This window comes from Pungitius pungitius, chromosome 1, assembly GCF_949316345.1.
Source record: "Pungitius pungitius chromosome 1, fPunPun2.1, whole genome shotgun sequence".
NCBI classification, from domain to species: Eukaryota; Metazoa; Chordata; class Actinopteri; order Perciformes; family Gasterosteidae; genus Pungitius; species Pungitius pungitius.
The window spans coordinates 32,292,812-32,317,082 of record NC_084900.1 but is presented as its reverse complement, the minus strand read 5'-3'; the positions used below and the strand labels follow the sequence as shown (position 1 = coordinate 32,317,082).

The 24,271-nt window shown below is 45.0% G+C and overlaps 1 protein-coding gene across 2 annotated transcripts in view; it reads left to right on the top strand.

The window, feature by feature from the left end:
- The window catches only part of LOC119223203 (SPRY domain-containing protein 3-like), a 34,155-nt gene extending 10,200 nt beyond the window's left edge, over window positions 1–23,955 (top strand). The window contains exons 7-11 of one of the 2 annotated variants that reach the window (XM_037480368.2): window positions 4,976–5,125; window positions 14,282–14,339; window positions 19,411–19,530; window positions 19,914–20,047; window positions 22,066–23,955. In XM_037480368.2, the coding sequence (XP_037336265.1) occupies window positions 4,976–5,125; window positions 14,282–14,339; window positions 19,411–19,530; window positions 19,914–20,047; window positions 22,066–22,200 (597 nt within the window). In that variant the 3' untranslated portion in view covers window positions 22,201–23,955. The remainder of the gene's footprint in view (window positions 1–4,975; window positions 5,126–14,281; window positions 14,340–19,410; window positions 19,531–19,913; window positions 20,048–22,065) is intronic. The other variant, XM_037480369.2, reaches the window with a different exon arrangement.
- The last annotated feature ends 316 nt before the right edge of the window (window positions 23,956–24,271 follow it).

The following is a 24,271-nucleotide window of genomic DNA, read 5'->3' as shown; positions in this document are numbered from 1 at the left end:
TCGTCCAAGGAAGGTCAATGGACTGACTGGGAGTAGCAGGAGGCTGGCTGATGTGGACCTGCGTCACACCAGATGACATTTGACTCCCAAGAAAATCCCACTGTGATTTCAAGATGAGCCTTTGATTTCACCACTGCAACTGTAGTCCTGTACATTGTAGGCGATCAGCTTGTATTTGTAATGGTTTTTACTTTTTTTTTTTTTTCCTTTTATGTAGATTTATTGAGAGGCAAAACCTAGTAACATGTATTGAGTATTCTTTTTAGAAAAATGTTCATTTCCCTTTTTCATCAATATAAAGGCAAAAGTTAGCCCGTTCTTGTTGCTGTCCTGATGGACTGTTGTGCAGCCAGGATGGATTTAGTCCATGTTTCTTCACGTCTAGTGTCTAGCTCGTGCTGCTAGCACTGTCATTGGTAAACAGTTGGCAATGCTGGGCCAGATTTTTCTATCGGAATATTTTAGAATCTCGTGAAGTCTTGTTTGTTTCTTAAGATAACCAACCGTAGTTCTCGGCCATCCTGTTGCTTATGTGGCATCTGCCTTTATTTTCAGCACTGGCTCACTGTGGAAAACTGCTGCCTCACAGCAAGAAGGTCCTTCGTTGAACCTGGTTGTTTTGTGTGGCTTTTCTGTCTTCAATTTGCATTTTGAATTCATTCTGAATGTGTTCCAAGAAAATAAATCAACATTCCTATCCACGGATAGCTAGTTTTGGTTTGTACATGGACATTTCGCCGCAAACCTTGTGGGCAGATGAATAAATGAACATCATGGGGACCCTCGTAGCCTCGTAGCTTTGTGGACATGGAATTTGTGCATGGCTCATTGTCCCCCGGAGTCGTGCATGTTATTCATTTGTTGAGCAGCAGAATTATTATCTCTCTGACTATTTGTGATTCTTTTGCTGAAACAGCACACTTTATGTGTGACACAATCCATGTGTGCGCTTGCTGGGGAAGAAATAAACCGGCGTAACAACGGTGTCACACTCCTGCAATAATCTCCAGGTGGGGGGCGGGGAGAAGACGACAGCAGCCAGCGACTGACTTGTTTGTAGCATGGACGCACACAATCTGCATCGACCAGTAAAGGCCGTGGCGTTTGAGCCCCAAGTTCTATTCTATTTGAGCACCACGGCAACAGTGGTAGTGGCGATAATAAATAAGGTGCATCAAAGGGTAAGGAAAAGCTCAATTACATTATTACATTACATTACATGTCATTTAGATCAGTGGTTCTCAACCTGTCTGGCTCCGGGACCCACCTTTACCCCATAATGACAAGCCGCGACCCAATTCGATCGGTCAACGGGGGGGGGGGGGTTGCTTCCGCGTTCGCTAGCGGTGTCGACGGAGGGGGTGGAGGTTGCGCTAGCGGTGTCGATGGGGGGGGGGGGTGCTTCCGCGTTCTAATTGCCGCGCTGACGGAAAACATGGACGGACGATGATGCTTTTATCCAAAGCGACTTACAATAACTGCATTTCAACCATAAGGATACAAACTCAGAAGAACAAGAAAGTGCAATTTCATCAAACAAGCTGATTTTCAACTTGCTATAGATGAGAGCCATTATAAATATAATTTAAGCGCTACAATTTTCTACATGGCAGTGAGTGATGAGGTTTCAGTGAAGGTCAACAATGTGGATCGTTGGTTTTTACAGCTTTCAGGAATCTCAGAGGGACAATTGATTGGGTAAACTTGCAGAGTGGCAACGCGTGTTTATTGTTTTTAGGGAGCTGCTTTGTGAAACAACATGGGCCTGTTTTCATATGTTCTTGCCAGTGTGTCATACCTGATCACAGTCACAAAATAAAGGTAGTCACTTGCAGAATTTTAAACACAGTGCTGCTGCAGGTGGGGATGTTGCCTCAAGGCATACTGCATGCATCAAGGCAGATACCATCTTGTCTTCTAACAATAAATACTTGTTCACCTTACTCTATCTCACTTACGGTGTCAGTGCGATTGTAATTACAGGCTGTGTTTGGACTTTGCATATTACTTTGGCGCTAAATATCTCTTTGAAGCTCAGTAAAGCAAGGTCAGTCCGCCAGGAAAGCAATTGTGAAATCTCTGCAGACATTACATGCTTCATCAAAAAAGTGATTTCAAGCTTGATGAACTTTGAATGAATAAACCATAGTGAGTTGTAGCATTTTGGTTAGAAAAGTTAGTTGATACATTCGCTCGGTCTTTTCAGCAATATAACGTGTATACGGGTAATATACCTTTTGACAGTGTTTGGCCATAGGCATGAGTGGATGCATTCAGTGCAAACATCCCCAGTTCTGCAGCTGGCCCATTACAAAAGCGGCACTGGCAGAGTGGCGGTAACCAGCTGTGACACTATGCTGGAAAGTGCAGATATTCATCCTGGTAACCTTATGCACAAGAAAGCGAATGATGGGCCAGTCAGTTTTAGGTACCGGAGGGCATCTAACCCAAGTGAGCGATGACTCCGCCAGCACATATACTTTCCAAAATTGATACACGAAATAACTGTGAAGAAGAAATGTGCATTTTCAGGTCACACAAGAGAGATCAAAAAGAAGCACTGGGTTGAATATAATTGGAATCATTATTAATACAACTAAGCAAATCCAAGAAAAACAAAATGTAGTGAGAAGAATAAAAACAGAACTGCAATTAAGAAAACAAAGTTAGCCGACGAGTTGTATGAACTCGACAGCTGTTGCGTGATGTCTAATCAGATCACAGTTTGGTTGACATAAAAAAGGAGGGCTCCTAATTTCGGTTTCACCTTTCTTCAAGTTCCCCCATTAGATGTGACAGAAAATTGGCACGACCAATCTCTGGGTGTTACATCTGTTTCCCAGGCAGCAGCTCAAGAAAACATGGCCTTGCACACTACCATTAGCATTCTAGACACTCCGAATTATAGGAGTGAAAGAGAGGGAGAGGGAGATTGTCAGCTATCTCAATGAGGCATGCTTTGCTCAAGGCTATGTCTTCCTGCCCTCTCGTGTCTTCTCCTTCCATTACTTAGCAGCGGTAAAAAAGCAACAACAAAAAAAGAATGGATTGAATGCTCATCGCACCGAAACTTTGTTCCTTGTCTCCCAGAGGAACTATTGATGTCCAGACAAAGGTACACACGAAAGGGCTGCCTGTAATAACGAAAGGTGGAGGCTAACACTGCTTCTCCGTCAAGCTGTCAGAGCTACCATGGAGCACACACACTAATTAAGGGCACTCACTGAATAAATATGAACTCAATTTTGGAATTAAGGAAAAGTCTTTTTTTAAGAGGAAAAACTGACAAAAGGTATCTACAATATGCGTCTGATGGATAAATCCAAATGGTAAACTGATCCAGCAATGTAAAAAGGGACTTGGAGAAAGGGTCAAATATACAAGTGTCAAGTACAACTGAAGTGTATCACTGTAAATGTCAATTTATTGCTGCAAAGGTCTGTAGATCGTGATTATTGTGTGTTTAAGGCCCATTTGTGACCATTTTTTTGGCAGTATTTTTGTAACTTTCTGTAGCAAGACTGACAACTAGTAGAAGATGAAATTAAATAACAGAAAGCTTTGGTTTAGTGAGAAAAACCAAATCAGCCTCTTTATTGTGATACATACTTTTCCTTCAAATTTCAAAATCAAAAAGTGACAAAAAAAAGCAGAATTGTCCCACCCTAAAAGGTGACGATAATAGATACGATCAGGTGAAAGGTAAATACTTTTTAAAACGCATTTATTTATGTAGTTATTTCTACACTAATGCCTGAAACCTATAATAACATAAGAGCCTGTCCTTAGCAAAAACAACCACTGAACACACAGACATGGTAAAACAGAAGTAACCCGTTAACTTAATCTCGTCTGTATAAATATATGAAGATGGCTTTACAAGTGCTGTTCTCAGCAACCATTTTAAAGTCTTATCAGGCTCATAAACTGAAATGGAACTTTTTGAGTTATTTAAGTGTGATGTATCACTAAGCAATAGGGAAAACAACAAAATGGTAATCATTTAATTGAGACACTTTTTCATGTAGATGTCGAATATCTGTTTACACCAGGTGTGTTCTTCAAGTAGCTTTTACGTTAAATACACACACTTAAACACAAAGGATTAATCGACAAGTCATGTTGTCCAACCCCACCTTGTCTGTCATGCTAGCCTTTCACACTGGGGGCGAATTCTTTATTAGGCTCATGCTTATACAGTCAAATTCATGCACTCGCAGCACTCAATAAACCCTGCTCAGCCTAAAGGCTTTGTGGTTGCCTGGCTGCCCACCTTCTCACCTGTATCCACCCATCTTCACCTGTTCAGCTGCCTAAGACCAAAATAGACCTGAAAGTAATTGCACACCGTACATAAAGTCTCCAGTGGCTGTTGATACTTGTAGAGTCACTGTGGGCGGTTCAGTGAGGGTTCGACTGGGTTTGGAAAGTGTCAATCTGTCATTTTGCGCACTCACCTAGGACACAATTGCAAAAGCCTGTCGTTGTGGTTAAGTCTCTTGCATGTGGAACAACAGTGGGCCGAGGATCCTGCCCAAGCTTGATTTGCTATGTCCTCAGTCTTTTGTCTCCTACTCAACTTTCCCGCTTACAAAGACTCACATCACTACTGCACTTTGGGCCCAGTAGCCTGGCGAACCAAATAGTGTAAATAGAGAAGGCCAGGAACATTTGAATAAGCACCGTAATCAAGTTTACATAGAAACTTTAGGCTGAGGAATAACGTATGACCTGTCAAAATCATAGGAAAAAGATACTCCTTAAGACTCCAGAATTTGTCTTTTAAAATAATCAAGTATTGACCTTGGATAGTGATCATCGACCCGCATTGGTCAATAACTCAGGCTCAGGGATCGTGAGTCTGTATCTTAGTGTTGGTCTTTATCTAGACTCTTTTAAAAAGAAATACGGTTTATTTCTAAACATATTAACCGCGCCCCTTTTCTCCACCTCTGTTTGTGCGCCTCCTTTACAGCTCTTGGAGTATGTTGGCAAAGGAAAGAGCATCATGGACGTAGGTTTGGCCCAGGCCCGCCTGCCACTCACCACCCGCTGCCACTACTATGAAGTGGAGATTGTTGATGCTGGGGAGAAGTGCTACATTGCCCTGGGCCTGGCGAGAAGGGTGAGCTTTCTTTAAAAAAAATATATATATATACTTTTGACAACTACATACACACAAACACACACCTAAAATCAACTGAGAAGCATTTCTTTTGCGCTCTTGGCCCATTTTACCACACTATTCAAAGTAAGGTAGCTCAATAAACTCGGGTGACTGCAGGAATATTCCATTTTTCTCCTCAGGTTCCTCTTACTTAACATAGTGGTACTGTCAAAGGCTTTATTTTCTTTCCCATTATCCAGCAGCTCAGCCGTTCTCTTTGCGATATAGTCGCCAACCTGATTAAATACCTCCAAGAGGAAAATACAATTAGAGAAATTTTAACACTCTCTCAATTTGAGCCATTATTTAGTTTTCCAAAGAATGCACATGCGGTTCCCATTTCAGCATTAGCTCTGCAAGCGACGATTACCATGTTGAACTGCTTTGAAGAATTGAACAACAAAAAACCCCATAGACCTTTGCAAACTGAGGGAGACTGTTGCACATCAAAGGGGTACTTCACCCACAAAATGACCACTTGTATATCAATTGCCCTCCTAGTGGGACCTTGAACTCTTGAAGAATACGTGTTTTTTCCTGCATGTCTCCAAGGTGAACAAGAAACACCAAGACAGAGGCCCTCATGTACGCACATTAGCAAACGTAGCGTTATCAGCGCCGCGGCCTACCCGCAGAAAGCGCTCGCTGTGTGACTTCTGCTTCCGGCGTATTTGCGAAGCCTGCAGCTCATCGGGTAATCAGCCCCTTTCTCTGCCGGCTATGCCGCACATTGCGAGCATTTAAATGCGCACTTGCATGGACCTCCTTCATGGATTAGCCAAAGTCAAAACAGCGACAATTTAGTGACATGTTGATGTGTTATTTGGGCATTGCTGGTGGGGAAATGTATGTGGACTTGAGCTGCTTCTCACTATTCCCACTGCTGATGCTATGACAGTTTGATCCTGATGCCAATAATTGTAATGTAGCGACGAGTTTAACATCTGCTGGAATGGAATGTGAATGCTAATTTCTTCCAGTAACCGTGATATTGCGTGCCTGCTTCATCTGTACCGCGTAATGATTTTGTGTTCACTGAACTGAAAAATTGTGATCATTCCGGCAAAAATGCTTTTAGCCCGTCCCTTTGGCCTATGTCTAGGAAACCCGCATTCTGGTTTACACCTGCTTTTAAGGGGCGGAGATATTTCATCACGAAGCGGAGGCGCACTTCCACAAGCGGTTTCTGTGCATACCGCGGAATAGATAATTAGGCGCACTTTACACATCCCCTCCCATCTCTTTATGGGAATCTCCCACTTTCCCCTTGACAATCCCGTGAAAGCATATGCATGACACGGAAAAGCGCACTATTGTCATTTTCAGTTCTCGCGACAGGCAGTATGCGCTTTCACCTCAGTTTGCACACACCTCACCATGCTTTTACGGGCACATTGCAAAACAAAGACGCCTGAATTGGGCACAAAAGCGTTAGTACATGAGGCCCAGAGATGGATAATGCAGGATAATCCAAGGCTCACTTTCCAAACACCTCTTTGCACAATCTTACTATTTAAAATGAACACATTAACAGTGTCACGCTCGATGCAGATACTGTTTATGCATACATGTTTACAATATTAGTGAGACTTGTACTAAGTTGCACAAAGTATGTGAGACTTTGCAAACGGTTGTTTGAGGTTTGCGGTTGTTAAAGGCAACTCCTATTTAATTTATCACTCCTTTCTTCTGCTTTTGGTTTTCCAAGAATTCAATGTAATACAAGAGTGAGTTATTTATTCAAAAATGCGGTTTTTGGGGTTAAGTTTCCCTTAACAAAATTCCTAAAGTAAATATAACAATTATGAATATGTCGAGACACAGCTGCAAGGATGTAAAGTACAAGCTGTAATAGTTGAGGATGTGCAGGGCTGCAGTTCTCCTTACTGAGCTTATAAAACTATTATAAATGTCTGCTCTCTGGTTGATAAATACTGTCATACAATCTGATTTCCATACATTTGACCTAATATTCTTTTTCTGACTCAGAAACCATTTCTTTAACAGTATGGGGTTGTGATTTGTGAGTTTTTTACTCCCTGGAAGTTTAGCCTCGAACGTGTTATGAATGTGAAAAATGAGTGACTGCCAAAGCCAAGGCCTGTGGAGAGTTGCCAGCGCCGTCTCCCAGGGTCATAGCTTTCCTCCTTTTTAATAACAAAAACTTGTATCACATCTCTCAAGGTCTGTGAGGCAATTCATATAAATCTAGAAGAGAGGGATTGCATTTTAAATGGCATTAAGACAAAGCAAGCTATAGATGCGTACAAAGAGGAGAAGCTGACAAGTATACTTACACTGCATGTGTGCATCTACCTACAGGTAAACGTTTTGTTAGTGTTGTTGGCTCCTCACAGTCATTGATATCCACCACTTGTCATTGAAAGAAAAAGACACAACAATAAATCAGTAATGCAAGTTGTTTTGCCATCTTCATAGATATTTTGCTGGCTCACTTGGCTTATATTTCCCATAATTCACGCTTGAAGTCAAAAGGAATAATAAACCCTAACTTTTGAACTACTGTGCACATATATATACACTCACCGGCCACTTTATTAGGTACACCTGTCCAACTGCTCGTAAACACTTAATTTCTAAGCAGCCAATCACATGGCGGCAACTCAGTGCATTTAGGCATGTAGACATTGTCAAGACAATCTCCTGCAGTTCAAACCGAGCATCAGTATGGGGAAGAAAGGTGATTTGAGTGACTTTGAACGTGGCATGATTGTTGGTGCCAGAAGGGCTGGTCTGAGTATTTCAGAAACTGCTAATCTACTGGGATTTTCACGCACAACCATCTCTAGGGTTTACAGAGAATGGTCCGAAAAAGAAAAAACATCCAGTGAGCGGCAGTTCTGTGGGCGGAAATGCCTTGTTGATGCCAGAGGTCAGAGGAGAATGGCCAGACTGGTTCGAGCTGATAGAAGGGCAAAAGTGACTCAAATAACCACCCGTTACAACCAAGGTGGGCATAAGAGCATCTCTGAACGCACAGTACGTCGAACTTTGAGGCAGATGGGCTACAGCAGCAGAAGACCACACCGGGTGCCACTCCTTTCAGCTAAGAACAGGGAACTGAGGCTACAATTTGCACAAGCTCATCGAAATTGGACAATAGAAGATTGGAAAAACGTTGCCTGGTCTGATGAGTCTCGATTTCTGCTGCAACATTCGGATGGTAGGGTCAGAATTTGGCGTCTACAACATGAAAGCATGGATCCATCCTGCCTTGTATCAACGGTTCAGGCTGGTGGTGGTGGTGTCATGGTGTGGGGAATATTTTCTTGGCACTCTTTGGGCCCCTTGGTACCAATTGAGCATCGTTGCAACGCCACAGCCTACCTGAGTATTGTTGCTGACCATGTCCATCCCTTTATGACCACAATGTACCCAACTTCTGATGGCTACTTTCAGCAGGATAATGCGTCATGTCATAAAGCTGGAATCATCTCAGACTGGTTTCTTGAACATGACAATGAGTTCGCTGTACTCAAATGGCCTCCACAATCACCAGATCTCAATCCAATAGAGCATCTTTGGGATGTGGTGGAACGGGAGATTCGCATCATGGATGTGCAGCCGACAAATCTGCGGCAACTGTGTGATGCCATCATGTCAATATGGACCAAACTCCCTGAGGAATGCTTCCAGCACCTTGTTGAATCTATGCCACGAAGAATTGAGGCAGTTCTGAAGGCAAAAGGGGGTCCAACCCGTTACTAGCATGGGGTACCTAATAAAGTGGCCGGTGAGTGTATATATGTATTTGTAAAAGAAGATAAAACTGTTTTGGACATATTTGTGGAAAAGGCTTCTACATTTCAGTCTTCTGGGTGGGCATTCCCCTTGTTGCTAAAATACTCACCATCAGTATCTGTAGTGCACTACAAACAGGAGAACATCGTGTTGTACATCCAGTGACTGTTGACACCAAATGTTCCCTATTTCACTAACACAACACAGCGTAAAATTGGACCCTTGGCTATTACACATCTGGGAGAACCGTTGTTATATTTGCACAAAATCCAGCTAGCTAGCATGGAAAACTGAGCTGACACTAGTTAGCAACACAAATTATACATCATCACATCTCCCCCGGCTCAAACAAAAAAAGGGTGCCTAAAGTGTTGCAGCTGAATGCAATGTACCTTCTTTGCTTCTAATTGCCGTCTATGCTGCCTTTGCGCCAAGAACGCAGAAGAACGGGCCGGGAGCTTCAGATCCTTTCGGCAAGCAATTTAAACACGATGGAGAAACATAACTTTTGGGATTTAATGTGCCATGTAGTCTTCCATCCTAAATAGGCAACTATACAACAAATCCATTAAGAGCCCGATTCATTGCCAATATAAAAGCAGAAGCATCGCCATTGTGGAATAATTTGGTTATGGTCATTCCATTTGGGCTATATGTGGATGCTAAGTGTTTGATTTTACTTGTGGCTTTGTTTTATTTTAGCATAAATATCAGCCTATTAATTATACTCTTTAGTTTAATTACTTTAAGTTGTTTATAATCTGCTTGCATGAATAAAAGAGGTTGCACTATTCAAACATGCATGACCCTCAGAACTGCACTGATTTTGCCATTTGACATGGCTTCATTTTAAATATATGCACATAACCTAGTTTACATGTGTAAAAATGGCACAGCAAGGTGTGTTTTAGTGTTTACAAATGAACCTAAAAATACCATCAACAGGTAACATCATCCTCATGTGAATGTTTCTGTGATTTAAGTCACAGCACAGTGTAACTAATGGAGGGTTCAAGTCAGAGACAGAACCAAAAATAAAGGCCATCCATGTAACTGGTAATATTGGTTATTATAAGTGAATGATTCAAAACAAAGACTAGCAATGTTTGTAATGATTTCTTGGAAATAATGTATTTGTTTTTCAGTTTGGCTTCCAAGCCATTCGGTCACATTGTACTTTTCATCTATTTTGATTATATTCGCAGAATTTTCTTTTTTTTTTTTTAATTAAGAGGAATAAAGACTGATGGACTTAAAAGAAAAAGAAAAAGAATGCATGTGGTAACACATGCTCTCATTTAAACACACCCAGATGATGCTCCCATGGGTGGGAAAGAACAAGAGTGATCATAACTCCAGTTCCATTACCTCTTTTCTTTTTGCTAAACCTCTTTTCTCTTTCTGCATCTGCATTTTATTATAACGAAATGAAGCTTTAGTTCGAGGGAGGTGATGAAGCAGCAGAGTGAAGCGCTTGGCTAATGACTGTTTACTCAACAGCATTCACAAGTTTGCATGCCTACATGAAAAGACTCATGTAGTGTCCCCTGGTAAGACGGCTGAAATACAAACACGAATCCACTCATTAATGCCCTACGGAGTGTCAGATTCTGCCTGTCCACTGTTGACAGTTTCCTGTCTGACGGGGAAGTCGGAGGAATTTGTGCTATTAAGTGTGAGTGTTTTATATGTGAGGTGAACGTGTGAAGTTCTGTTTTGACCCCACTGCAAGTCACCTGACATGACCCCACTGTTCCCTCATTCCTCTGAAGATAAGGGTATCCGTGAATGTATAGCACTCATATGTTTGGAAGTTGTTTTTAATCCGGTACACAAGCGGTTGCTAGGCTGCGGGACAAAGGGAGATCTCGTCTTAGTTATGGGTTGGAAGGTAGAAGGTGTGTGTGTGCGTGTGTGTAGGTAGAAAGTGGGAACATCAAAACAAAAAACAAGGAAAGCTATTCACAACACAAATGTAAAACACAGGAAAAAAAGCTGGAACACCCTTATGTCCTGAAAAACAAACAAAATCCAACAAAAATAAAAAGGTCCTACGGGGAAGTGAAGAAGCAGGAAGGGGAGAAGGGTTGAATACGGGAAGACCGATGGGTGCGTCTTAGTCGAGATGAAGAGACTTGTGTCTAAAAAAAGCTGATCACCAATGACCCTCAGTCTCTGATGAATGTGTGAATTCACTCTTCGTTCAAGGAGAAACACTCACAAAGCCAAGCACACGATTACACTCAAACAAGACGTACAGCTGCTCAGGAGAATGAAATGCTGGAAGTTTCCTTTCGTCCCGGTGTGACCCGGTCCTGGGAACGGCTCGTTTCCTCTCTTCCTCCTGTGATGCAGCAGTCTTGGTCTCAGTGCTACGGCCGTGAACCTGCATTCGCAGGCAAGGTCAATGTAGGATAAAACCAAAGAGCAGTCACTGTGCCAAGGTCTGAACACACAGCGACCACCAGCGCAGAAACAACGTACCTATCCAATAATTATTCGTTTTTGGTCTCTCTTTTAAATTTGTTTTCTTTGCCATACATGGAATTAAACCGGAGATCTTTTTGGATGTTTCAAGACACGGGGGAAGAACACGCGCTGTTCTTTCACTTGTAATTTCACCGGCCTTTTTAGAGGTCACCGGTTTCTCCGTCACTTCAGTCTTCTGTTGTGTCCGTGTCAAGAAAACATTTCCATTTTTTTCGCTCGCGTCCACAATAAGCATCGAACATGCCGAAACGCATGCAACAAGATTGTCTGTTGTTCTCTTCACTCAGACTTTCCGTCCTCGTGTGAGGAGCTGCAGGATTTAGCCTGATGACAAGAGGTTATACAAACAGACCTGCATTAGTTCCCCGCACCGTCTCTTCCCCGGCCCCCATAGCTGAGGCTGTGCGCGCACGTACAAACAAAAAAAACACCCTGCTCTCCCTCCTTACCTCCTCGCGCACACACACACACACACACACACACACACATCTGTGGCACTTTGTATTTTTAAGTTGCCCTATGATTTGCCAGTGTGCGAGCTGCTGTCCATGATCGCTATCTGCCTCCACACGGTTCCCCCGCTGCGCCCGCACCTTTCCGCTCCTGCTCTTCCAGACTTGTTTACTCTGCCACCGTGTGGAAATGCAGGCTCCGCTGTTGACACCGGTGTGTGGCAGCTGTGGATCTGATGCTGCAGGGCTCCGCTCCGGTTTGTTGTTCTTCGGAGCGGCTCGGTGTAGCGTTTCCGCGGGCAGGGGATTGAGATTTTTTGCTGCGCATGATAGCGGACTCGATGGTGGACACGGTGCTCCACACGGTGCTCCCTCTCTAAAGCCCATTCCATCATATGTTGATAGAGAAGGAGTGTAGGTGTAATTTAGTGGCGCCGCCGCTGATTGAAAAACAGAAATCACAGCATTGACTGTTGTAATTTCCAAACCCCAATACGTTGGAATGTTTCTTTTGTCAGAGCGAAGGCCCTTCCAACTCCCACAAAACAATATGGTCTGTTCTTTACAGAATTCATGGCTGAAAAAACAAAAACCATTTAATAAAACAGTGTCTGGCTCTGTAAAAAGGAAAGAGACGGAGAGAAACTCAGGATTTGTGGAATAAAAGGTTCAGTTACTATGGTAACTGACCATGAGAGCTGTTTCTGAAAACTAAAAACCCAGATTTTCACTCATCTCGGTGTTAACTAACTCGCTTTCAGAAACGGGGCCCCCGATCAGAGAGTCCGAGAATCATCAATCAGAGCGGCAAATACCCAGACGCTCCTCTCCTCCTCGCGGAGCTGCAGCCCACATGTCAGTCAGCCAGAGGAATCCTCAGGCCTGTGGTTCAGAGAGGCAGGAGGAGGAGGTCAGGAGGAGCAGACTTGGTGAATCGAGGGGTTTCAAGCTTAGAGGAGTAGCTGCATTCCTCCATGTCTCGCTGTCTTTCTCTGCTGATGTCTCTCTTTTTATCTCATCTCCATCTCCATCCATTTCCTGTTCCTCCCGACCCGATGGGGTTGTCAGACAGGATCGTTGAGGCTTCCCTGATGTCTTGCCCTCAAATGCTTCCCTCTTGTCTGGCAAGCTTGACCAAGCTGTATGTCTGGAGTGTCCCTATCACTCATTCCAGATGCTAATAGTTTCACAGAGTTCAATAGTTTCATTTCAGAGTCCCTGTTTAGTTTTGAGGAATGTATTGCCGCCACTGATTGGTGAATGTTCTTTTATTTGGATTATAGCACATTTCCGAGGCTGGCTTTTTTTCTTTTGGACACCGTCCTGGTCATATTTTGAATTCTTGAGTCAGCATGAATTTGAAGCTTTGCCTTTTTTTTGTCTGTTATTACTAGCTAAAAATAAATTCAGTAGGGAAAGTTCACCTGAGAGAGAGAACGAGTTTGAACAAGAAAGCATTTAGAAGATGTAGCCCACTGAGAGATTTCTTGCTCAGTAATGTGTTTCTTCTGGTGCAGCCCAATCTCAGTTAATTATGTTAGGATCATATCCGAAGCCCCACTGGTTATTTCTTTTGGCATGGTGAGACCTGTGGAAATGCAGACAGACAGACGGATGGAGAGAGGGGGACGTGCACATCGATAAACACGGAGTGGGACTCAAACCACCTGTTTTTTTGCAATTTGCTCTTAAAAAAAAGAAAAAACGTCTTTAAACGTTAAAGAACATTTAAGTATGGCCAAAAACGTTCCCTGGCTGGGGTGAAAAGGTTTGTGTATTGATGAAGGCAAAACCCCCAAAAAGTGAAGAAATGCAAACGGATCTGGCAGTGGGCGTCACGGTGGTGTGGTGGTTAGCACTGAAGGTCCTGAGTTCCATCCCACCCGGCGGCCTTTCTGTGTGGCGTCTGCATGTTCTCCCCGTGTCTGCTTGGGCCATTGAGGGTTAAGGTGAAAAAAAACTGTGGCAGATAAAAAGAATCCCCAAATTGCTCCACATAGCGTTGTCCACATAAAGTGAATTAAAATCTCCTTATTTTTTCTCTCAACGTGCGTCCTGTTCTCGTAAACACAAAATCTCAGAAAGCTCTTGAGGAAATGTTTCACATTTAGCGTCCATCTGTATTCAAGGATGAGTTGTATTTTATCATTATTATATTATTAATTATATTTTGGTTCTCAAGGGTCATTGTAACCTCAGACATTCTTGGCTACAACTACAACGAATTGCAAAGCCCCTTCAGGCAAATTTGAGATCATTAGTTGAGATAATGAGACTGCGTGACGTACTGGTCAGTGAACTTATTAGTTTATTTATTTATTTTTTACCAAATAAACCTGCACTTTATAACCCTATTCATAGCTGTGAAAAGATGTATTTGTGACCTGTGTATCTATTTGTGTCTGTGCAGGACTACCCCAGAAACAGACACCCGGGATGGAGCCGGGGGTCGGTGGCGTACCACGCCGGTGAGATTTCAAGCCCATTTTCTCTCTTCTCTCGGACTAAAGCGCTTCGCTGAAAGAAGCTTGTTTTGTTAGCAAAACAAGTGTGGAATTCCCCCCGTGTTTTTGTTCGGACGACATCCATAAATCTGCTCCGCTTCTTTGGAAGCATCTACTTGCTGCTTTTAGATGCCAACATCACAGGGCACCGCCTCAGCTGGATGTTACGGTGCCTCACGCAAAGATAAGGCAAAAAAAAACAAAGCAGATAACACGACAGGCATCAGAGGAAAGGGGATCTTATTTCGGGTCTGTTTTTTTTTTTGTTGAGTTTTGGTCATGTCGATATCTTTCTCAGCGATAACCCGCCCCCTACACAAAAAGTTATCTTCATCTTTCAAGGCTTCCACACTTATGCGCGCACACACACACACACACACAGGTAAAGTTGTTTGTGATGACAGGCCTGTGAACAATATCTGTACATCTGCACAAAAACGCCCCACAGCTCCAATTCCAGGCCTCAGCAGCCGTCATTATCAGTGCGAAGACATCAGCTATCAGCCACCGCGATACGGGGACAGCGGCAGGCGGAGTAGGTCGCCCATATTACGGCGCACAAGTTGTTAGGCGGCTCTTTATCTGAGGATCCGCTGTCACAGTCAAGACTGTGTAACTCCTCATCGGACGGAGTTAGCTGGCATTCTACCAGCATTATTTTAGGTATGAATCAGAATCCATTGTGATTTATTCTCAGGAGGGATTAATGAAGCTCCTTTCTCCGACCGGTTCACACACGACACATCTCACATGGCATCTCCTTCCAGCGCACTATAAGTATGATGTTTTATTTTCAGAGGGAGGTTTTATGCGCCTTCTAGCAGACCTCCAAATCAGCTATCAAAACAGTTTCTTCTTCACTCTGCACATTCCATTCATATTTCGAGTGGATGTTGACAGTCTAAATACTTTAATACTAAATCCACATATCCCTTAGCAGATTCCATTTATACTTAGGATACATTAATAGTAATAACAGTTGACGCTGCGCATCCTGCCGGGTCTGCGGATGATACCTCACTGCTGAGTGACGGATGGGGGCCTAGTCACTCGCAGAGGCTCGCCGTGCCGGTCCCAGAGGTCTCGCACCGCGGTCGGCCTGGTTTGGATGCTCCCCCCCCCCCCCCCCCCCCCCGGCGCAGCTCCCAATAATCCTATTTGGTAGAGGCTAAAACGATGAATGTGGCTTTCCGCGCCGTGTGTGTGAGGTTTGCCTTCCCCACGCTTGGGTGAAGTTGCAGGCTCTGATCCAGCTACTTAAAAACGACAGCTGGGGGCCTCTTCTTTGCGCGCCTCAACATTTTTACCGAGCGGCCCGGGGAACCTCGGAAATTGCACGCAGGCGCTCTTTGGCGGAGGGACAGAAGCTTAATGTACACACAGCATTGTATACAGTAGGTCATATAACCGCTGCAGAAATTGCAAGAAAGAATTGCTTTGTTGCCTCGGTTTCCCTGCTCAGAGCGAGCCAAGAATGCTTTGAGGAGGTGATCCTGCGACACATGGTACCTATGTTTATTAACCTTCACGGCGCGTTTTCCTATTTGACCTCGGGTATCTACAGCAGCCAGTTTCTGCCAGTGCATTCTTGGCAGCCCGTTGCTTCGTATGGACTCGTTGTTGTTTTTGAAAACCTCAGGCTGGACCTTAGTGCACTGTGAGCATTTGTAATGTTTAACTGTTGGCTTTGAAGGAAACCGGGGCGGGCGTGGTCTCATGTTATGCAGCCTGAAGGCAAATACGTAAATTACATAATGATCCAACGCAGCATTCCTTCCGTTATACTTTGCATGTACAGCGTGACTGCGGACTACTATTTCTGTATCCTGATATATGGTCCGGTGTAACGGGCACGCGACCAATGTTGACCTGGATCACATGTGATGTGTATTATTGAATTTAAAGGTTGTGATTTTACTCCAGATGTATTCCAGTTATATACACAAACGCCCGCCAGCCACATCGCTGCCTCTTTGTATAGCTTGAAGGGCTTGAGAGCTCTTTGGCCCGCGCTGGTGTTACCGCGTGTGTTTGTGTTGGGGGCCGGCCCGGCGCGGACCTCCATCCTGCGCGTCGGCTCGGCTCGTCTCTGCCCGCTCGATGGGCCGCTGTCAGGCCGTTGCGGGACCCCCCCCCCTCCGTCAGGAGCGACCGGCCATCCAACCAGCGAGCGCTCCACAGCAAGCCTCGTTTACCCCGTCGCCCCCTCCGAACTCCCCCAGCAGTGAGTCACGCGTGCTGTGACTCAACTCCCGCAGCTGAAGGTTGTGCCCGAGCGCCGCCGCCGCCGCCCTCCATCCCTCAGCGCCGAGCCAACCTCCCATAATACGGTTCAGTGTGACTTCCTTGGCGGGGTCTAATCTGATTCTAGCTCGGGTTCCGCGAAAACAATTATTCAATACCGACTTGTTTTGTCGGGGGATTATATTACCTTCTTACCTAATGGGACAAGAGTCTATGGCTCTCTGTTAAAAATCAGGCATGGGAAACGAGCATGTACGAGGCCACGTCATCTTTCTATGATGATTTCAAATAACTTGTTTTTTCCCTCCCTCACCAAAGTCATAGAAAAGCAGCGAGAACTGCGGCCTCAGGCACCGCCTTAAAGCCCGAGGCGAGAACCGAAGAGGTTAACTAACTGTAAACCAGAGATTTAAATGCAAAGTTAATACATTCTCATGATATACATGATTGGGCCTCACCGGCAACTGGGACCAGTCAGTAAATTGCATATTTGACATCAGCTCAACACTCCTTTGAATAGAATCTCATTTGCAACTCAAAGGCCTGCTGGAAACCAAACCTCCAGTCGATCCTTATGACAACTCAAGTGAGGAAAATAAATACTTCATGTTTTGGGAGTCTGTGAAGTCATTGTTCTGGTATTTTCCAGACAAACTCTCGTGTTACGAGAAGACCTGTTTTCTTTTTCCCCAGCTGGTCTCAGTCCCCAGTCTGCCCATCTCCTCACCTGCGACCGGCTCCGAACCCTCCAAACTCCGGCGTTCACCTTCTCGTTGCTGCTTCAATCCCCCGTACATCCAGCATCTGGCGGCGGTCACAGTAGCGAGCGTTGTTAGCTTTACAATCAACTTCCTCGGTTTATGGTCTTGACCCTTGCGTTAACACCATCCCCAGTGTTCTGCTCCTTGCGCTCTCACCTGCCTCAGAGCCAAACTTTGGTCAACACCTCGTCCATGCTATTTTTAAACTCCCTGGTCTCCAAACACACATTTGAACATTTCTCCCCACAGCTGAGCTCAATGTTCAGCCAGTTTTACAGATTTCCAACCTATTGAAGTACCAAAGCACATGTTATTTTATGCTCATTAACACTAATCTCATGTGCCAGCCAAAAGTCATTACACAACATCTTACAGGTTATGTTGTATGAGATCTACTGAGTTTTAAGGCAGATGTGGAATCCAGCCTGCATGGAGCTTGACCCACACAAGAGCCTGCGTTGAATTTAATGTTGGTCATTCTTCAGCAGTGTGTTTAAGGGTTATTCACAGCCTTATACTATGATGACGTCAAATTATGGTTTAAATTGTGTTCAAACTAAACTGAACGTTCATAAATCTGCAAGTGGGGCTTTAGTTGCAACATTCCCTCCCGCCACAGCACTCGACGCCCCGCCTTCTCTTCTTCTCTTACCTTTCCCAGCGAACCAGCCCCATCCTTGGACCCGACCCTGGACTTCCGCACCCCGGCTCACCTCCGGCCCACGTCCCACCCCCCCCCCCCCCCCCCCCCCCAAAGCCGCCCTGATCAGTTTATATTTAGCGGCACTGTGCCGGCGTGGCTCCACAGTTTGCACGGTGTGTGGTGTTGTAACAAGGGCCCGCACGGGAGCCGTAATGATACAGTGTCTGCGTCTCCCTCGCGGTGCTCAGATAGAGATTGTTTTAACAGCATCCTGAGCCTTGGACGGGTCCCATGACAACTCCATAAATATTTACTAGCAGCAGCCACTCCGCTTCGCTTGAGGAGAGCTCGTCTGCAGGCTACCTCTGCAATGTTTTTCTTTTGCCCCTTTTTTTTGTCTTTGTTGTCTTGCGCAACTGTTGTATTTGTTGTTCTGATGATTTCCTTTGGATGTTGTGAGGGGTTTTTTTTGGAGGGGGGGGGGGGCGTCGAGTGTTTTTACGATTGCTGCTTTCACCTTTTTTATGCATCCTCTTCCAACAGGAATGTCAGGATGTCCTGTATATTAGCAACACATTGTATTTTGAGTACTCGTGTTGCAAGCTGTGGTAAACACATTAAACGACACAGTGAAGTCCACCAAGTCCAGTCAACTTCAGTTATCGGACACAAAACAGGCAGACAAAGGGTTCTATGCGGGTCATCTATAATTGGGCCTTTTAATAAATTTAAAATGCGCGGTTCCCTTATAAAAGCTTTTTCAAGGTATCAAGTGACATTGTGCGTGCAGCGATGACTTGCAAGCTGTGTTGGGCCTGCAAAAGTAGAGCTTTACCCTGAATTTCATAATCTACTCATCTGTTATGTGCGGCTTGTGGTTACCTGCATTTAATCAACTATATGATATAGTAGAACAAAATGTTGATTGCAACAGGTTCCCCATGGGACTCTTTTTACAATCATTAACTTATCACTCTACTAATGATTCTTTTTTTAAGTGAATTATTCTCTCAATTAATCAAGCAATTGTTCTTTGTTAAAATTCTGAAATGTTGAGAAATGCCATCACAATCCCCCAGAGGCCAATGTGACCCCTTCATGATGTGTGTTACGTCCAACCGACGAAGCTAAACCTTGAATCCATTTTAATATTGAAACCCTCATTTGTGAAGCTGGAGCCATGACGTGCTTTCACATGGAGATCATTTTTAATACCGGTCAACTTATTTTCTGCCATTGTCTTCACTGTCACATGAATAAAAATAACATTGTTTCTCCTCTGAAATGTAAGACACTAGACAAAAAAGTTCAAGTTCAAACTTAAGTACAGTTATTGACCACGTGTGCACGGCTGTGTTCATAAAAAAGTTTTTCTCTCTTTTGACAGACGATGGCAAGCTCTTTCACGGCAGCGGCGTTGGAGACGCGTTCGGTCCTCGCTGCTTCAAAGGTGACATCATGGGCTGCGGCATCATGTTCCCACGAGACTACATCCTGGACGGGGAAGGTGAGCGCGAACGTTGACGTGTCCGTGGGAGGTTTCGCTCTTAAACCTGCTTATCGCGGTTTAGCGCGAGGCAACGTTCAGTCAACAGAGTCCATTGTGTTGCACGTTGGGAAAAGAAACTGGATGCAAACCAAGAACCCCCCCCCCCCGCACCCCCACCCCCTGCCGCTTTATTCACTTAGGCGTTGCGGCTCTCAGGTGGGTTCATTAGGTCCGTTCAAACCTGTGATGGCAAGTCGCAAGCGCATGCGATGTTCAAGGCAGCAGCTAATACTATCGGACGAAACGTTTTCAGGTCGTGGCAATTATTGACTTGTTCTGCGGCGCGCCACGTGAAGGCCCCCTTTTTTTCTGCTCCACGCCGCTCTTGGTTCCGTCCTCAGGTGACGCGGGCGACTGCGACGGCCCGGCGGTCCGGCCGTGTCCAGCCGCCGTCCGGAACGTCCTGTACCTCAACGAGGAGGAAGAGGAAGATGGGGAAGAGGTGGAGCAAGGACGGGAGGGCCAGAACGTCACGGTGAGGAAAGCGCGACGCGGCTACGCCAACCACCGCTGCGCAGATTCATGAGCGCCTTTTATGACGTGAACCGGAAGCGGCGTCCACATCCACGTCCTCACCTTGTGAAATCCTCCCAAGCATCCAATCAGAGGTTCCGCAACATTAGTTTTCATTAGCAATTAGTCATGTCTATGTCCACCTGATGAATGTCACCACACTTACTCTCACTTTAGCTCCATGTATTCCCTGAATGTGTCTGCCCGATGTTTGGCGCAGGGGATGGTAGGGTGCAGACAGTTTTAAGGCCAAAAACAACAAGGAAAGTGGGAGCGAACCTAAGCGAAGCTTACCTCACACGTCCGATGGATTCTTTCGGGTAGCACGAGGATCGTTGGAAAGTCTGTCTCGCCGTACTTATGTCATTGTAATGTAATCTGAAGAGCTACTGACAGCTACAGATGTACTTAAGGTGCAAAGAACGGCCAGGACATGTTTTCCCCTTTTTGGGTTTGATGTCAGGTGGTGATTCTCTGTCTCCGGGTGGTCAGCAGGAGCAGCCCCCTTTTCTCGTTGTCATTTGATGCATCACGGTTATAAATCATATTTATTATAGGCGCTTTAAATGGGGACTGAAGCAAGCCTTTCCCTCTTGCAAAACATCATTATATATCCATCATGAGTGTTCAGGCTAACCGCACTTCTTCTGCCCAAAACGTTAATCTGGAGAAAAATAGGATCACGAAGAAGGCACAGCTCACTTCATCTGTAGCAAAAACATACCAATAATCAATTTCTGCTCAAATGTTGTGACATTTCGCACAAAAGCTGAAAGCCTCTCCCATTTTAGCATTGTGAGTCGGCACTAAACCTGCAGAGAGATTTTCTAACCAGCAGCTGAAAGCCGGGTGAGGAACAAAACTAATGGGAATTGCAGATCTGGTTAATATTTGTATCTCCTTTCGCATTACTGGCAGAACCTCGCCTCGTTTCTAATGTCAAAGTATTGATTAAAGCAGCTCTGAACCTGAAAACGGAAAGCCGCGAATGCACCAGACGTCGGCTGAGTTCATTCCCTCGATGTGGCTCGTTGACGTGCTTCAATTGGGGCTCGGTTACAAAGGAGCCTCTTGGCGTGGAGGAGTAAGACGCATCGGACTTCGGAGACACGTCTCTCCCTCCCGTCTGGATACTTGCTAACGTTACGCCAGGCTTTGGTGGAAACCCTGACGGGGTGGACCAGGCAGACACACAGCCGATGACCTCGCCGTGACGCACCGGAGACCCCAGGAAAGCGGCTGCATGTAATATGTGAAATAAGTCATTTTTCGGACATCAGGCCGATCAGAAGTTTCCCGAATTCAAGGTTGTGTTTCAGCACGTAACCTTTTAAAACCCCCAAAGTCACACAATGACCCACCCTCACTGACCGATGGAGGGTGCAGAGCGGACATCGATAGGCGTTGGATTCCCTGCAGTGGATGGCGTTGTACTTCATGCAGCCAAACTACTCGTTTGGAGTGGGTGGCACAGCCTGATTAATCGAACAGACACACACGCTGCACAGTACTTCCCTTGTTGGTTTAGTGTCGGCATTCGCTCTCAGACTTGGACAGAGGCCCTCGGTATTAGCATTAAAAAGTATGTTGATGTTCTTTTGCTAACAGCTGGATGATGTTTGATCACTCGCTGATTTAGTGGAGACGTGTACTATAAACATGGGCTTTTTCCCCCCTCGGAGAACACAGACATTACACTGTCACTTATTTGTTTAACGATATTTCCTAACTGCACATAATTCCTGTTTACAACAGGCACACTGTGTACTCTCAAATTAAGTTTGTACTACCATCACTCATTATGAAAAGACATTTCTTTCATGAGTAATTGTTTCAATGCTCCATTGCTGGATTACCATCCGTGAAAGGTATGTGTGTGTGTGTGTGTCTGTGTGTGTGTGTGTGTGTGTGTCTGTGTGTGTGTGTGTGTGTCTGTGTGTGTGTGTGTTTTAACTCTGTTGCCGCCCTGTGGTCCTCCAGGTGTTCTTTACAAGGAACGGGAAGCTGATGGGCCGCAGAGAGGTGGGGGTCCCTCCCGGGGGCCTCTACCCCACTGTTGGGATGCTGAGCAGCGGGGAGAAGGTCAAAGTGGATTTGCATCCCCTCAGCGGATGAGCCGGCGCTCGTGAGCTGGACTCGTGATGCGCCCCCCCCCCCCCCCCCCCCCCGCACACGGCTGGCTGCGCCGGACAGCTCACCCCACGACGCTGCCTCCGCTTTTATTTATGAGACCTGTACGTTGGCACACTTTCACTAAGGGATGGTCCTCCTGCTCGCAAAGTGGCAGCGAGGCCTCACCGGAGCTGTGTGAGTCGCAGCATGCAGGTATACAGACGGCTGCACCTCGCCGCTGGGAGATATTTAACCGTTAAGCCTATGCAATCCGTACCGCCATCGTCCTCGCGGCGAACCCATCTCTGAGCCGTTTAATCGCCTCTCGTGAGGTCTGGCACACTTTGTTTATTCCATTTGTCCCGACCCCAAGCGAAGCAGAGCGAGGCCAGCAGTCGGAGCCCGTTGGTGGTTTGTGTTTCAGGGAATAGATCCTCTCTCTCTCTCTCTCTCCCTCTCTCGCTCTCTCGCTCTCTCTCTCTTCCTCCACCTCCCTCTCCCTGTCGTCTCTCTGGCTGAGGCTGCCCTCGTGTGAGTGATCAGGGACCTGCTATCGCTTCGCCACGCCTGTTGGAAGTGAACTGTGGATCTGTTGCAATATTTCAGAAATGCACCCGCGCTCGTTTCCCCTTGAGAATCGTTTTGAGGGTTTTTGAAGGTCTGGCAATCACAACCCCACATCAGATGCTGTTATTGTGCAGCGTCCGTTCAGAGGGAGTCGGTTTTTGAGCGTTTCTATGGTTTTCTGTTGGGGCCATGCTACATGCCAGGGACATTTTCATCAAAATACACAGGTCATCTTCTGCATTTGGCGATCAGGGAATGCGTTTAGATTTTGCTCTTTGCGGGCGTGGAGACATTTGGGGCAGATGCAAATAAAGTGGGTGGCTCCCTTTAATCTGGTCAGGCTGAGATTGATCAATCGTTGAGTTCATAAACAAAATGACATGGTGAGAATACCAACCTTATTTAGAAAGGCCTAAATGATCTGGAACTAATTGATTATTGAGTAACAGCTTAAACAAAAAAATGTAAATATGCCAAATATTTGCTGTTTATTTGTTTTTGATATATTGTTTATCAGTTACAATGATCCAAAGGATTCAGACTAGAACTTGTTATACCAAGTGTTTGTTTACAGCACTGCTGAATGCTAAAGGAAAACTATTAAGTATGAAAAGCTGTGGCAGTTTCAATGCTGCAGAGAAGCTCAGCCAAACCAAAAGGAGGGTTTAACCCGTCGATTTATGGAGGAAGGGAAAACATACACACTTCTGGGTTTACGAACTCATTCCTCATCACTTAATCACTGCATGGCCAACTCACTCCTAGCTGTATTAGTCAACAGCGCTTAGCCCGGGTCGCAGACCTCAGAGCCAAAGCAAATGTTCAGGTGAACGAGAAATACTGTAAAGTTGATTGTATCCCGTCAGTGGGAGCTGGTTTCCACTCAAATTATTCTGATGTGAATGAAGGGAACGATCATCAACATTATTAAATCGTATCAGCTAAATTCCTCTGCATCTTCCTGCATGTGGTTTTATGTAGTACAACATAAACTATCCCATGAGGTGCTTATGCCAGGTTTTTGTTGTTTCCTCATTCATGCTGCAGATAGTGATGCTAAAAATACATTGTACACAGGGTTACCTTTTAAATCACATATCTGCTGGAGATTGTTTTGTTGCTGTTGTCATGCATCTTGTTTTAGATTCACTGACGTAAACAAAATGTATATATATAAATCTGTCATGTTCTTCTTCTCCTGCAGGGCTGGATAGACTGATGTTGAGGTTGTTACAGCCCGAACTGTTAAACTTATGCTAGACTGTGCAAAGATCTGAATCAGACAGACGTGTATACTTAAGCCACGTCTAAGTTCAGGGTATTTACGTTTACTCCAAATTTGTTTACAAAAAAAATGTTCAACCAAATTACAGCTGAATATATTGTTCTTCATAGCATCTCTTGACTTTACACTCACACCAAGGATTTCTGTAATTCCTTGCCTCGCACTATATGACCATCAATAAAGGTTTCAGTAATGTAACCGCATGAATTGTTTTTGTTTTTT